We start from the raw sequence: 16,941 nt of genomic DNA on the forward strand, positions 1-16,941 counted from the left end.
CTCATTCCAACCCTCTCCATCACTCACACACACACACACACACACACGCAAACACTCACGCACACACAGAGTCCATGGTGGTTAAACCTACCCTAGCAAGCCAACTGGAGGTAATTTACCGTAGCTTGGCGGACACATGCCATTTTACTGAACATGTTGCATGGCCCCCTGAGCTTTGTTCCGCTCCGAGTTCTCTCCAACAGAGCAAAGAATGAACAACTGAAGAGACTAAAGAGGGGGAAGAAAAGAACAGGTGAAGAAAAAACTTAATGAAGAAAAATGGCAAGGGAAAAAAGACTGCATAAGTGGCTGAGCTTCTTCCTGTGCAGTTATAGCTTACTGCAAGAAAAAAATTGGTATGACTAAATTTATATATATATATATATATATATATTGAAAATATATGCATCAGTGTATTTACATTTTTTTTGGACAAACACATTAAATGCCTCATCTGACTTTACTGTGTCAACAAATATTTTAACAAATAATTTCTTCAAATTGAGGGGTTTTAAAATTGAAAACTGTCACAACTGAGGAATCCTACCTTGTTTGTTTACATTATTAATATATATATGTATAACATAATTAGGCAGAACATGTCAATACAGTTACAGATGGAGTACAAAATACTAGAATTTTTTTTTTTTTTATTGTTTTGTGACTTACTCAAACACACATCCACATGGTATTCTAATAATCATACACATAGGGTAGACTACTAATGCAGCATGGACACATTTCAGACTCTCTGTCTGGAGGCTGAGTGAGCAGGGCATCTGGTCTCCTACTGATAAGCATGTGTGTGTGTGTGTGTGTGTGTGTGTGTGTGTGTGTGTGTGTGTGTGTGTGTGTGTGTGTGTGTGTGTAAACGTGTGGGTGTGTAATGGCACATGCATGTGTATGTGTGTGTGAAGTACGTTGACAAGGTAGCCCAGTACGGTCAGCACTTATTAGTGGAAGAGAGAATCCCCGATTGAGGACTGCTGTGACACGCAGGACTCTCTTGTTAAGGGACTACACACACACACACACACACACACACGCACGCACGCACGCACGCACGCACGCACGCACGCACACACACACACACACACACACACACACACACACACAGGGTCAGGCTGCCACGGTGCACAGATTCAGCCCAACATCAATTAGTTCATGGATGCATGCAATATAGTCTCTGAGAGTATAGTGGCCTCGGCAACAGCTCTGTTAATGCCGACCCTGTAGGAAATGAAAATTCTGGGCAGGAAAATATAGAACATAGAAACACTAAATAATTGGTTCTTTTTGAGAAATAATGAACTTTTCTATTCACACTAATGCAATCTAAATTAAAAATCTTTTTTGTCACAGATGTGAGTTTTATATACTATGAACTTTGGTGGCGAAATAGTCTGAAAGGAACAAAAATGCATGTTTATATTTCTGGAAGAATTTGACATCTAGCGAGCAGATATAATAACTGGCAGAGATGGATAGAAACAGCAGATAGAAGACTTTGATCCAGGAATGGCTATTTGTTTTGGTCTGATCCTGCTTATTAGTTGATGTTTTGCTCAGTTTTATGCAGATGCTGCTTATCTGCCAGGGAAGGTCTCCGATGGGATATAACTAGCTCAGGATAGGAAATATTGAGTTGATATATGAAAAATATGAAAATATATGGCTCGATTATTTCATCATTTCAACAGTGAGTGGGTTCAGACGGGGCATATGATGTTTGCCAAACCTTATGTGCATGATCATCTGATGAATACGGGGTGCAAACACAACGCATATGTTCTGATAATTAGCACCATTACTGGCAGTTTATTCATAATATATTAACCAATCAACACATTAAGATAATGGACTAAAACAGGTTAGAGAAACAGGCAATGCTTTGGGCGACCATTGTCTATGCATTGTGGACTCTGTAGATGGAATATATTTTTACGTTATTATCTGAGCATATGGGAGTATGCCGCCCTGCTGAATTATGGTCCTAGACTGCTCGAGGCTGTCACGCAACTATTGTCTGGTAAAGGCACCATGAGCATGGTGGAAATGAGAGGGTTAATTAACTGATGGGAGATGGTGGTGCAGCATACGGGTTGATGGAATAGCTTTTGAATTATGGAACAGTGGAATGATGTGGCGTCCAGCCATATGTCAGTGTATGCCTCCCGTGTCTAGCTGTGGACAGCTGGTCAGATTGCTCATGTTCAACCGAGTTAGGGACCAATCAATCAAAATGGGGCAGCTTTTGAGTTGTTTAAGCGGGGAGAAGAATAAAGTCTATTGTGATTCTATCACTTTGGTACCATTATGGATTTGTCAGGAACTGTTAGCATGTGTAAAGTCACTCTCCATTGAATCAGTTGCACCAGATTATTGAGAAAGTTGAATATATTTGTAAGTGCAGCATTCAAGATTCTTTTGAAGAGGATTTGATAGAACGCCTGAGGTGATCCAAACCACCTTTCTCTTACTGGTCTTCCTTCTGTTCGATCTGTTTTTGGTTGGTATAACAAAACTAAAGTGTGCTGCCATTTTGACCAGCACTTTATTGGAAAATAGATGTTGATATCAAGAGACCAGGCTGGTTAAATAGGTCACATTAAAAAAAACTTCGGATTTTAAAGTCCCCATGATATTTCTTACAATTAGGTCAGTGTTGAATATTGTACATGAAACAAAATAATTACTTTCCAGGTGATACAAATATATTTACACTATTCAGAGCTACAAATTAAAAGTCTAGAAAATTATCATTATTCGACAATTTTATGCTGGAATGCAAAAATAATTTTCTCCAACAACCGGTCTGACTTAGCTAAGATTGTTTTTGTTTTTTTTATCACAATCATTTTAAATGGATTTTCAATTTCAAGGATTTATTTTGAGATCCTAAACAGAGTCAATAAAACCCCAGATTACTACACATCTCTTATCATCATGATTGTCTCTGGTATGAGTCTGTTCCCACAGAATTCAGATTTTGCAGTGTACATATCCTTCTGGGTATGTCTGTCCATCTGTCCTGTCTGCAGCATGAGGCTTTTTGTCATTGTAGATATTCAGAAGATGCATTATGCATATTTGTACATCTCTGGTGGTTGTGGAAAGGTCTATGTCATTCTGACAGGTTTTATAAATAAAATTGGGTATTCCTATAGCAGTAGTTGTAGCTTTCCAAAAATATCTAAGGGAGAGACTGTGCCAAAGCAGCTATTTGCCTCCACAGCATGGCATGATGGAGTAGGGTGACCAGACGTCCCGAAAAATTCGGGACAGTCCCGAAATCCAAGCAGTTGTCCCGAATCCTGCCCTAATTGTCCCGAAAATTAGAGCAAAGTCTCAAGAGCAGACTCTCGAGTTGTCTGATAGAACATTAAAAACTGTTCATAGTGACTGAGTCGTCCTGCAGCCAGCTCCCGTCGTCTGCTCATTGGCTGCAACAGTACGTAGGCTGATGTTAAAGCGCAGTCATTGTTTTGTTTGTTTCATAATGACACTTGAGTTCATGATTTTAATGATTTTTTATTTGTATTTTCGGGTTAACATGACAGACAGTTGAGTTCCTGAATAAAACAAATTTAAAAATTAATAATAATATATAATAATAAGTTAATTTTACCCATTCTCATCTGGTCACCTTATGATGGAGATAGCTAGCTATTGTCTTAGTGCTGGGCCAAAATGATATGGTCACACTGATCAATAGTCTCTGTTACACAAGATGTATTTCCCATGGCTCTGGATGTCAGCTTTACTCCATCTGTCCCTGGCTGTTGCAAATTTCTATAGTCTCGCACGCACATGCACACACACACACACACACACACACACACACACACACACACACACACACACACACACACACACACACACAGCTGTTTATTTGGAGCTGGGTATAGGTTCCCTTGAGAACAGTGAACATTTAGGCACAAAATATGACTGCTGTTACCTTTGAACTAATCTCATGAAAAATTATGTTTATACAACATCAACTAGGACGATTGCATAATGACTAAATGTGATGCAACAGACTTATACAACATGATACAAACACACAACTCAGAGTCAAAATTGGTAAATATCCTTTTTTTCATAGTTAGAAAGTGAATTTGTGGGTGCAGAAAGAAAGTGATTTGAGTTAATTGTCGGTTGAGGCGAGCAATTGATTGAACGATGCTGGTCAGCTTACTGTAATCAGTATAGAAAAAAAGAAGGAGAAATTATGCTTACCAGTCTGTCACTGCTATAACTAATCTCAGAGACCATCCTCTTATTAATTGTTTATCGCTGATAGACCATGAAATGAACAATTAGATTGGAACATCAATACATTTCACACTTTGATGCTGATGTGGAATTCCAAGTGAAGTGAAACCCAATACAGACAGCAGCATGATTATGCAAACATTAAGCACCATTTTTATTGTGTTTTTCTATTTTTCTTTCTACAAGGTCAACATTTAGCATCTAGCTTAGCATTTCAGCATATGGTCTGTTGTCTTGTGAAATATGCATGTATACACATTTTCATATTTAGTATCATCTCAGCATGTGATGGAGCTGTAAATGCTCTAAAAATCAGAACAGCTCTTGATTCCTTTAGAAACAGTTACAGAATAATGTGAGATAATTTTAGTCTCTAAAGATAATAAAAAGACAATTTGAGAACAACTTAATGATGGCTGAAGTTCTTGGTTGTATTTAAAACAAATGCCTGTGGAATTAGAAACAGTTCTTTAGCTATTGTCAGTTACGTAATGTACAATCTTTGCCATCTAACAGTGTGCATACATGCATAATTAAGGGTTCAGTTTAATGATTATCAACCTTATCTCATACTTTTTATTGACGTGTCTATTTATAGTATACTTTAATCTAATTTTCCTTTTCCTTTTATATTATTATTCTAGAAAGTTACATTATATTGTGATAGGCTATAGGGTTTTGATAACAACCATTTGAATTATGCTTCTTAATCATTCCATGCTCTCTGTATTTCTCTTAGCATCGTTAAAGATAAATATTGACTACTGTCTAGTCTACTGTGACATGTATACAGGAAGCTGCATTGACCTTAGTACAGTGCTGTTTGTTAAAGCATCAATCTACTATAACTAAATAGAGCAACAGGATGTCAGAGAAAAAAAAAGTTTATCAGTAATGACCAGGAAGCTGCTTTGTTGTTTGAAATATAATTTTTACAGATGCAATTTCAGAGAATGTTGCTGTTGGTTCTCTGTTGTAAGCGCTTGGTAAACTGTCAGTTAGAAATTGTAAAAATTCAAAGTTTACAAGCAATACATTATTAGAAGTCTAATGGTTGCTAATATACTTGCATCAGCAGCTGAGATTTTTAGGAGGACAAACACAGTCTGTGTTATACAGAGAGCATAGGCACCTGTAAATACACAGATATAAGGCATCTTAACTTGTTTAGGTATGGCATCCAAGTGAACACATCCTCTCTGTGTGTCAATTTTGCAGGCCTGTATGGTGTCCGAAACACTGAGCTGTGAGAAAAACAGCTCGCCACAAGACCGTCTGGGCTCAGCAGGAAGTACCTCCATATTTACTTCCAGGTCAACCTCAGACGTCATGTGGACCAGATGCCTGCTCTTCGTCTCAACCTTGTTTGCTCCCATCGCCATTGGTAAGATACAAGACCACACAGTACAGAAGTAAACACATTTACATCCAGGCTGCATTTTGTAGGCTGCTGTTAGTAGTGCTGTTTTGTTGGTCTATACTATATTGTGCAGTGTTTCTAATATTTGTGCACCTTAATGCATAGAATAGGTGTGGGCAAATTACTTGAAAATTGCAATCAATTATTCATTACAATATGTGGAAAGATAAAATGAGATGTTGTGGTTTAACTTGTAGCCAGCCTACATATCTACTGACCATCAACAACTAGCTTAACATTATCCCCAGACATTGCATGCGACACTCCCGTCCTCACTGTGAAGCTGCACGGGATCATCTCATTTTTCATGGAAGGGTTTCTGACATGTCACAGTAGGAAAAGCACGGATGTAAATAACAAAATTAGCAATGGCTGATATCCATTTGTCTGCTTCAGTTTCAGGGTCCCGGTGTTGTGCATGCTGGCTCACTGTCACACTGTCACGGCTTACTGGGATGCTTGAAAAGAACAGATCCATCGTTAATGTCATTAGTAACACCTGTGCTTTTCCTGCTACGACAAGTTAAAATGTATGCTAAGATAAAGGATTTTTTTTTTTTTTTCAGCAAAACGATAGTATTTGTTGCAGCGCTGCAGTAACAAGTTGCATTTTTTTCTGGTCACTCAGAATGAATCTGCACACACTAGCAGGAATGTATCCACTTAGAAACACATTTGTACTTGCAGTGATTTACTAGAAAGTTTAGTTCAGATTTACTTTATATGCCCACAACCACAAATTGAAGTAATGACTGTACAGCTTGACTCCTCATCCACCCCCACACACCCAAGCACTTGTTAGAAACACTGCAGCTGCAAAACCAAGGAAACACTTAACTCACTAACTCATTTACATATCCTCTATCTTATGGCAGTGTACATCTATAACACTCTTTAGCTCGGCTATGTTCCCTCTCACACACACTTTTACACTAAACATGCACAGTGCAGATGCAGCCCCAGTAGGCTGTCTGTATGTTTCCTCCTCTCCCCTGTGACAGTGGGCTTTGAAGACTCCTACAGGGCGCTCTGCCCCACTTGGACTTAATCCTATTAATGGCTGCTGTCAATCACACTGTTGTGAAGAAAAATTACAAGCATTTACACACACACACACACACACACACACACACACACACACACACACACACACACACACACACACACACACACACACACACACACACACACACCTCTCTCTTAGAACTTAAGATACATTAAAGATGGAAAGATTCTGACACACAGTCGGTCCTGAAACACATATACAGAAACTTTTCTTCAGATATGTGACAGCAATGACACAGTTGTTCCATTGTCATCACATAATATTATTGTCCCTTACACATCTGCATTCGCCATCCACCCACTCATGCACCAATATACATTCACCCTGACTGACAAACCTCTGTATTTCCACATGTCAAAGTCTCCACTGTCTGACCCTTTTCTCCTGTCGCCAAAGCTAACCTTAATTATCATGCTTCACCAAGCAACTAAGCTATATGGTTGCCTGAGAATGGTCTAGTCTAGACCTCTCTCTCTCTCCCTCACACACACACACACACTCTCACACACACATATACAGCCCCTTACCCCAACCTTAACCATCACAACTAAATGCCTAACCTTAACCCTTACCCTCACCCTCACCCTAACCATAACCTAATTCTAACCCTAATCCTAAAACCAAGTCTTAACCCTCAAACAGCCCTTTAACCTTGCAGCATTAACCAGCATTTTGGCACCACAAAGCTGTCCGGACCCCACAAGTATACTGTATTCCCAGTTTTTGGACCCCATGAATATAGTTAAACAAGAACACACACACACACACACACACACACACACACACACACACAAGCATGTACAGTACTTGTTCACATGCCTGCTGACATGCATATGCACAGATGATATACTTTAAATGCCGAAATACTGTACACCCACAGGGACATAGATCTTCCTTAAAAACACACACGCATAAACACACTTGCACACACAGGAAGTGCTCACAGGCAGCCACTCAAACACACAAACACCAAGGGCTTTGCTTTAACACCAAGAGATGAGTTTCAGTCAAAGGTATTTGCATCAGTGTCTAAAGAATAAGCCGACGTGTGCAAATCATGCTGTTTATACTTAGCAAGGATTATTTGAAACAAAGACAATTTAGCTTGAGGACACACAGCAGCAAGCACTCCATCTTCTTCACTGAGCCGTGTCTTGTCATTATGTCAGGGTTATGCGAAGACAAATAAAAGAGAATAGGAAAGCATGGATTTTTGTACAAAAATCACAAAAACATGTTTTTTTGGCATGGACACGGTTTAACCTGATGAAGTGGACTTGTTGATCATGTAAAAATGCTAGGATTGTGCTAAACATCACTGCAGAGGACCTTAAACAAACTGTGGACATTTCACAAGTGTTAAAGGTAAGGCTGTTGTTATATATTTTTCTTGTCAAGAAATACTATGAAAAAACAATAACCAACAATATATCAGTCCATTTCTCAAAACTCTCCATCCCTGTCTGTGACACTCAGTCCCATGGCTTTTTATTCCTACTAAAAACAATGTTTTTTTTTTAATAAAAGTGATTTCTTAAAGCAGCTAGGCATTGTAGTTTTTAGCCAATTTTACTCAAAGAGGAGTAAATAGTGCATTTGCCAGGGCCTATTCAGAGCTGTGGAATAATACATTTCAAAATACAGTACACAGTACAATGTTTATAGTTTTTTTCTGGACGATGATAGGAAAAACATCTGTGCAATATTCATTATTGAGGCTACTTTTAAGTCAGGATCTTTTTTTCAATAGTCCCAAGGAAAGAGGGTCCCTGGCCTAAAGTTCACCTCAATAAAATTGCACAGAATGTGTGAATGGTTTACCTATCATACATTAAGTCCAACAAGCCTTCATTTGGTGAGCAGTTATCTTTACATACTGGACATAAATAGTTTTTGGACAACAATGGAGCTCTGTTGTGTAGAGGAAAAAGCTATATCAGGTTTACATGCAGTTTTTTAGTAGGATCACCTTGTTGTTGGTTTTGTTTTTAATCATGAGATTTATTGACAGAAAGAAAAACATAGAGTATTGCCAGCCTTATCCTTTAAAATATATTTTGTGCTTCAAAAATGTGGTGGTGTTTTTTTTTTAACTCAGAAGACCCACATTACAGACACCAGCACTGGCCAAATGCTTTGGCAGTTCAAATGAAAGATCACCTTTTAAATCTCTCTTCTCTTCCATCTCACCCTCTCTCTCCGTCTTTCCATCTATCAACCTCTTTCGCCACTCTCTTGTTCTTGGCCCAAATGTAAAAATCGATATCCTTTTGTTTCAGCCCCCTGAGGCACTGAGTGTCTGAATAAGATTGTCTGTACTGTCTGTGGCTGCCAACTTTCTGTCACCACTTACACAACTAATGACAGACACATTAACATGCACTTGCTCCAGCTCACACGTTATTGCATGTGTGCAAAGACAGAGGCCTAAATATTGCCACGGACCGTATGTGCGAGAGATTATGTGCATACTATGTGTCTGTAACAAGAGGTGCTGTGTGACTACACATGCTTGTTTGTAAAAAAAAAAAAAGTGACAGAAATATGTGCGGAGTGAGTTCTTTGGAGGCAGGTTAACACAGTGCATGTTTTATAGGTGAGGCAGCTGATATAAATAGATGAATTAAACGGTGACAAACGGGGCAGTGTGAGCAAGTCACAGCATTTACTGCTGCTTATGAAGGCAGAGTGGCTTTTAATTGGAATACAGATAGACCCCTTATCGGAATTGTGTGTGTGTGTGTGAGTGTGTGTGAGTGTGTGTGTGTGTGTGTGTGTGTGTGTGTGTGTGTGTGTTTGTGTGTGTGTGTGTGTGTGTTTGTGTCATAATGCTCTCTTTATGCCCAGCGGGGACCCTGTAAGGCAACACTGTAAGACATCTGATCCAAAGCCAGTCTAGACAGCTGCCTTACAATACGGTGTATTGATTCCCTCACGCTTCAATTAACCCTCTCTTCAAAATTTACATTCATGCTCACGAAGGCGGACATAATGCCATTGAGAAACTAATAAACTAATACTCATATTGACACAATAATGACCCACTGCCCTCGGCACTCCCCTACGCACATACAAAACAAAGCCTTCAAATTCTTAGCCACTACTAAGACAAACATCCTATCTGAATGTGTGCTTAAAGGGATGTTTCACCGCTGGAAAGATGGATATGTATTAAATTGGGTCATTTATTTAGTAGAAATGTGAATTTTTTTAGAAGTTGGTGCCTTCTAGACTGAGAAAAGCCAGAAAATGTATTTTTGGCTCATGTGGATGAAAAACAACAACTCCCAGAATGCACTTGCTTTGCTTCCCTACCAGAGCCATAGAGAGAGAAGAGTTGAGACACTCTTTGATCTCGCTAGCGGGGTGGTCACGTGGTTCATGTAAGCCTGTATAGTTCCAAACACAGGCCGTGCTGTCATGTTCTTCTATGGGACTGACAGCAGCAATTGCGACATTGAATGGTAAATGCAGTATAAATGAAAACACATACCCAAGTACTTGTTTGACTGTTATTGCATTATTGCATATTTGTAAATGTCAGTTTTACATTTGTAGTGGTAGGGTGACAACTGAAAGCTATGTATAAGTATTACTTAGATACGTTTTTAAGTTTGAGGGAAAGCTTCACGTTTGTGTTAGCATGGGAAGCACTAGGCTACTGGCTTTAGTGGCTAAACCTTAACTTTTACCTTACTACATCTCTGTTAAAGACGATTCAAGATGTTCTTTTTTGCACATCTGGACTATTGGATTTCCTTGATTTTGCTTGTAATTCCGATTCACTTACCCGTGGTCAGAGAGCAATTGAGAAAGCAGAGTAGCAACAGTCCATTCAGCATTTAGTGTCCAGCCCACTTCTTCTGAGTGAGGCATGAGTTGACCACACAACCATGATAATTTTAAGACTAAGCCATACACAAAGTAAGATATATTAAAGAATAACAACTCATGACGCTTGGATGAATGAATGAAATAGTATTTTTTTATTAAACAATGAGACCAAGAACAAGTGTGTGTGTGTGTGTGTGTGTGTGTGTGTGTGTGTATCTAACTGGAAAAACAAGAACAAAGTGAAGGAGCAGGGATCTAATATTGTGTATATATAAGTGTTAAGAAGAGAGAAATACGGTGGGGAAAGGAGACAAAAAAGAATGAATTTGCCGCTAAGAAAGAGGAACAATTTAGTTAACCAGAAGTTCACACAAATGTTTAACAGAGACCAAATTAGTGTTTAAATTAAATTGGGGAAGACATTAGTCACACTACTGTCTGTGTAATAAACATTTTAAAGCTCATCATGGCTTATGATATTTTTTTTTGTGTGGAATAATTTGTATTCATACATGTAATCCAACAGCCCTTTAAAGATGACCTTGAACTAAACAATAATAGTTAGCATTAAATGACTCCTGTATTGCTCCTCACTTTCCCGGAGGCCTGCAGTACACCACGGGACCCCGGTCTATCCCACCAGAGCTGTCCGCTGTTAGGTGCGCAGCAGTCGGATAACATCTTAGCCTGTTCCGTTCTGTGCAGCCAATAATCCCCCAATGATCCAACATACAAGCAGAACACAAGGATACAATCATGGCAGATGATCGATCAAGGTGATTGATCATCAGTCTAGCAACCAGAGTCTTTCCGCAGCCCGAGACATTTTCCTGTCAGGGTACAATTAAACAAATGCAACCTTATTTCTACTAGCTAACCCTACTAGCATCATACACATCTGTCTAGCTAACACCGTCAGGTTCAGCAGATAAAACCTAAATAAAACCTGTCCTTAATCAACTTTAATGATCCTAGTAATCCAACATCAATAACTAACTAAATAAAAGTTGTCAGAGATTCAATACTGAACTTCGTAATTGTTGGTGTAGCGATACCTTCACAGCTGGCAAAGTCAAGCTAACAAACTAGCAGGCAATAGGTCGTCTATGTTAAAAATATATATAATTACGCTGTGCACATACAAATAAAGATCAGTATATGCATCATAAAGGGCCTCTGATAAAATATAGACAGTTGACAATTCAAAAAAGGTAGCTATTTAATCAACTTACCTCAGAAGTTCCTCGACAGCCAGCAATGGAAATGAATGATGTCCAAAACCGTAGAATGGATTGTTTGGAACTATGCGAGGCTGCATACCCCGGAAGTTGGCAGCAAAAAATGTACGTACAACGGAATCCAATGGGAGTGTCGCCACTCTGTCTTTCTCTATCACTCTGTTCCCTACGACTCCACTCCCAAGCCACGCCTACCGGTTACAGACATAGACAGAGGCAGTCAAGTCAGCTCAAGTGTGTTTTATTGTCATTTCAACCATATACACGAAAAACAACGTTTCACCGTGGCTCATTTTTGCGTGTAATGTAGAATGGTCGGCATTTAACAGTCACAAACTCCACCAGCGGTTAGCAGTAGTTGGATAAAAGCAGTAGTTGGTGTCTGTGCAGTAGTTGGTGTCCATGTTAACACAGCCCACCTCCACGAGTCTTACCCGACAGAGCAGCATCTGCTCTGAAGGCTAGCAGGCCTGTTAGCTGGAAAGCGGAGTCCGGTACAATGTTGTTCAGCCATGTTTCCACAAAAACAAAAAACAGCAGTCTCTGAACTGCGTTGGGAGTTTCGTTGAAGTTGGATGTAGTCCAGTTTGTTGTCTAATGAGCAGACACTTGCAAGCAGGATGGATGGGACAGGTGGCCGGCTAGCGTTAGCTTTCCACCTAGCTCGAACTCCTACCCTTGGTCCGCGTTTCCGCTTTTGATGTCCCCTTACCTGGCTACCGGCATCGAGCGACACCGCAGGCTGAGGTGCTGGTCTCCGTAGCAGGCGAAGCTCGCGTAGTGTGTCGAGTATTCCGTCTGTAATAAAGTTTCTTGCATATTCTCCGATCTGTACCAATGTATCCCGGTGGTACACATGTGCGGTAGTTTGAATGCACATAATTGTTGTAAAAGTTTGCTGCTGAAAAGAGAGAGCCTTAGCTTAGCTTCAAGATGGCTGACACTCGACTCGCATCGGTAGTGACAGTCCCACCCCCTATGGGCGGGTTGAAAACATGCGGAACTAGCTGGCTGCAAAAATGCCTCCGATGACGCTAAATGACGATTTTTGTGTCAGAGGCTTTTTTCCAGACCCACAATGCAGAGAAATCTAGTCTCAGGGGGACATGAGGGAGGGAAGCACGGTCATTTGAAAATACTACCGGGTTTCTACTGATACAAAGCTTAATGCTAATCGGTGAAGTATCCCTTTAAAGTCTAATCATAGCCTGCGGTGCTATACGTGTGTGTGTGTGTGTGTGTGTGTGTGTGTGTGTGTGTGTGTGTGTGTGTGTGTGTGTGTGTGTGTGTGCTTGTGTGTGCGTATGTGAGTGTTCATTAGAAAGGACATTTTCAGTAAATGTCACTTATTTCAGTCTTATCTCTAAGCTAGCGCCTGTCATTATCAATGTAGTGCCCTCAGGTACCAGCACCACACAGATTTCTGCCTTGACATGTCATCACTCAGAGCATTTGTAAGTATGTGTGTGTCTGTGTGTGTGTGTGTGTGTGTGTGTGTGTGTGTGTGTGTGTTGTGGTGAAGGGCAGTATTAAGTAAAGTCCGGGCTGAGTGTCATTGAACTCATTCAGATTCTTTGCTGCATTCGTGTAACCATAACACTCCTCCAGCCAATAAGAGAGCCAAAGAAGGGAGGACAGGGTTGCTATGGTTATCGTGACAGGGAGAGCAAGGAAGGTGGTGCTGTGCCTCGCTTTTCAGGGATGTTGTAGGTGTGTCTGTGTCCATAGATGTGCACATGTATGTGTGTATTTGCTTTTAAGAAATGATTTTGAAGGCCTTGACAAGATGAATTCTTCAATAAAAAGAAATAGGACAAAACAACAAGCAGTCACGATCACTGGGCCTGTAGCCACAAACTACAGACTTAATATATTTTGTAAATTCGACAGGGACAATGCATATTATGTATATTGCACCAGATATAGCTACAATTCTTAGATGAGGTCTTTGGCCAGGGGTAGCCGGTGACACACAATATGAATGAATAAAGTCAACATTATAATTACAGTAGGGCTTGGTGATGACAAAACAGAACAACACAAGTGAACACCTCAGCTGATAACCTAATCTATCTATCAAGGGATGATGGCAGATGCTCCAAGGGCTCCCTGCTCTCAAGAACAGAGAATAACAACAGCCAAGCTTCACCACAACAACCAAAATCCCTGGGAATATCCAGCCCCACACCCTCAATATCACAGCATCCTACTATAATCACAAGACAATAGGTCTTAATAAACATGTGTTATACATATGTGTTTATAAACACATAATTAAAAGGATAAGGACACATTAAAGAGCACAACAGACTGACCACATGACATCAAGATCACATTATAGCCCACACAGCAGACATTTTAACTTGTCACAGCAGGAAAAGTGTAATTGAAAACATTACAAATGACTGCATTCCATGCAGGTGCAGGTATCTGGGTCGTATTGTGTCATTGATTACTGGGACACTTGATGGAACTGAGCCATCATTAACTAAATTTGTGTCAACTGTGCCTCTCCTCATATGACAAGCAAAACATGTCTGCCATAAAAAAGGTCTGATAGCAGCACCTGCTGCAAGGTAAGGCATCCCAGAGGCAGAGCATATTCTCTCAAAGCACTTTTTTGATTAATTTATACAAGCATATGTTTGGGTTGCAGTGTGTGTTGTCTTGGAATTTGATGTGACTATTAAGAGCACATGCCCCATACATATTCCATGCCTCTATGCGCCACAGATGAAAACTGTAATGCAGAAGCTGTTGCCATTTCCCTTTGTGAAGATTGCCAGACATTCAGGTTATAAGATATCTAGACTTAATTAGTCAATGGCATCTTGATTGCTGATTGGTCTTGCAGATGTTTCATAATCCAAGAGCATTCATCAGGTCTACTCTCATTAAACAAGCAAGGAAGCAAAGCAACAGCAGTAAAACGATCTGGGACAGATCAGTAGCTTCAATCTCATTGGAATTAATGGCATGTTTCCTATTTCGGTACGGTAAGGTGGATGTATACATCAAATTCACAACTTCTGAGAATAATTAGGCATTGCCATCTTTGAATAATCTCTGCAGCATTAAATGCCTGTTGAAATTGCCAGGCAATTGCTCTCTATCTCAGAGTGATGTCTAAAACTGCTAACTGCAAAACAGTAATTACCAAGTCGGTTCACTTGCGACAGTGGACATGCCCTTATAAATTATCTTCTGTGCTGCTATTGTTTTCAAATAGTGTGGGTAATTAGCCTATATGACAAGGGTACAAATGCAGTCATATTTGAACACAATCTGTGCTTGTACAATTTAGTCCTCCAGTGTACATGTTTTGAAGACAGCCCTACAAATAAGTATGCAAGTATGTCAGTAGGCAGGAGAGACAGTTATCATTATATCAAACTCAAAAAATCCTCTCTGTACCAATGTGTGTTTGTGTATTTGTGTGTCTGTGTGTCCAGCCTACGGCCGTGCCCCTATCCCCATGGCAGTGGTGCGGAGGGAGCTGTCCTGTGAGTCCTACCCCATCGAGCTGCGCTGCCCGGGCACAGATGTCATCATGATCGAGAGTGCCAACTACGGCCGCACCGATGACAAGATCTGCGATTCAGACCCTGCCCAGATGGAGAACACTCGGTGTTACCTGCCTGATGCATACAAGATCATGTCACTCAGGTCAGTGTACAGTGTGTGTGTATATGTTTGTGAGTGCTGCCAGGTGGCAGAAGTTTCTACAGAGCTCTTCTGTAAAACGTTTACCTATTTTGAGATGACTGTAGACATAAAGTGGACAACCACAGTGAAATTAATTTGGTGTGTTGCTTTGGTAATTAGGTTTGTCCAATGGTGCAGCTTGGTGCAAACTATACACAGCTGACTCACGGCACAAAGATCCTTAGGACTTTCTACTCTTACTTTTTTACTTATTTTTTATAACATCTCTCAGTCCCACATATCATTCACAAAATTGACAGCAAACATAAAAAACATAAAAAGGACACAACAGTGCAGCACACCTGTCAGACGTAGTGTAACAGGGAAAAGGAGGCGGAAAATCTGTGGAAACCAGTGTAACCGGTGAGCCCCACCGGGTGCAGTTCTGCTGCTTTGCTCTTCCTGTACATGCAGTACAATGCCATACAACTGTAGAACCTTATCACACAATGGAAATTACTCAGGTAACACTTCCTCTACAGCTGTCCAGTCTGATAGCCTCCTCTGCTAACAGTGCTGTTGGGAGCACAGCAACTGAAGCCAGAAAGAGTGCTCTACAGAATTAGCGGTATATCATTGAACAAGGGTTACAATACATGCTAAGTTTGGATTTTCTTTAATAGTATAAAAGTCCCTGAGATGTTCACTGTACTGCTGTGAGATGCCAACAGCGCAAAGACACAAATCTCACACATTAAGCGTGAGACTTGACAGATACGGTTAAGGTATCATAGCCAACTATATCCTGACTCCCACACGTTTAAGAGTGACTAACTGATTCTCAGGGGCCTAAACTGGACAGTATTATGAGCTTGATAGAATATGTAATTTAGATTTTTAGGGTTGTGGAGATCAGCACTTATAACTGATATAACAAACATGTTATAAGGTATTCCAGTTATATTCAGACAAGCTAATTGAATAGCATAGCACACTTTCTTGAAGGAAAAAAAATATTACTAACGAGCAACATAAAAACTAGCTTCAGCAAAATATTAATTTAATAAAATAAAAAATAAAGTAATGGTTGCAAGACGTAATAATGCTGTGTGATAATGCCAAAGCTACTCTCATACCTCCGCTTTCTTTCCTCACTTAACTCTGCACAGCGGTTGCTATTCTTCCAAATTACAGATTTCATTAACAGGAGACAGAGCGCTGTTTTACTTACTGCTTAAGTGATATGAATTTTTATCTGGATAAACATTTAATTAACACTTACCTGGTCAACAAGATCTTATGTTAAGTTTTACTGGTACTAGCCGTAATTATGTGTGGTAAGTGGTCTTTTCATTTTATTTTTTTCGTATTGGTCTTTTATGCACTCTACAGTGCCAACCTTTTGTATCAGGCAGGTATGATAATGAGCACTAACTGGAAAATAATAGCAGAACAAAAATAGC

The 16,941-nt window shown here is 40.0% G+C and overlaps 1 protein-coding gene across 12 annotated transcripts in view; it reads left to right on the forward strand.

The window, feature by feature from the left end:
* Positions 1-16,941, forward strand: part of adgrl3.1 (adhesion G protein-coupled receptor L3.1) — a 123,490-nt gene that overhangs the window by 24,155 nt on the left and 82,394 nt on the right. For all 12 annotated transcript variants that reach the window (XM_031285822.2, XM_031285825.2, XM_031285826.2 and 9 more), the window contains exons 3-4: positions 5,494-5,659; positions 15,286-15,499. In XM_031285822.2, coding sequence (XP_031141682.1) covers positions 5,500-5,659; positions 15,286-15,499 — 374 coding nt within the window. In that variant the 5' untranslated portion in view covers positions 5,494-5,499. The remainder of the gene's footprint in view (positions 1-5,493; positions 5,660-15,285; positions 15,500-16,941) is intronic.

Source organism: Sander lucioperca, chromosome 4 (assembly GCF_008315115.2).
Source record: "Sander lucioperca isolate FBNREF2018 chromosome 4, SLUC_FBN_1.2, whole genome shotgun sequence".
Classification (NCBI taxonomy): Eukaryota; Metazoa; Chordata; class Actinopteri; order Perciformes; family Percidae; genus Sander; species Sander lucioperca.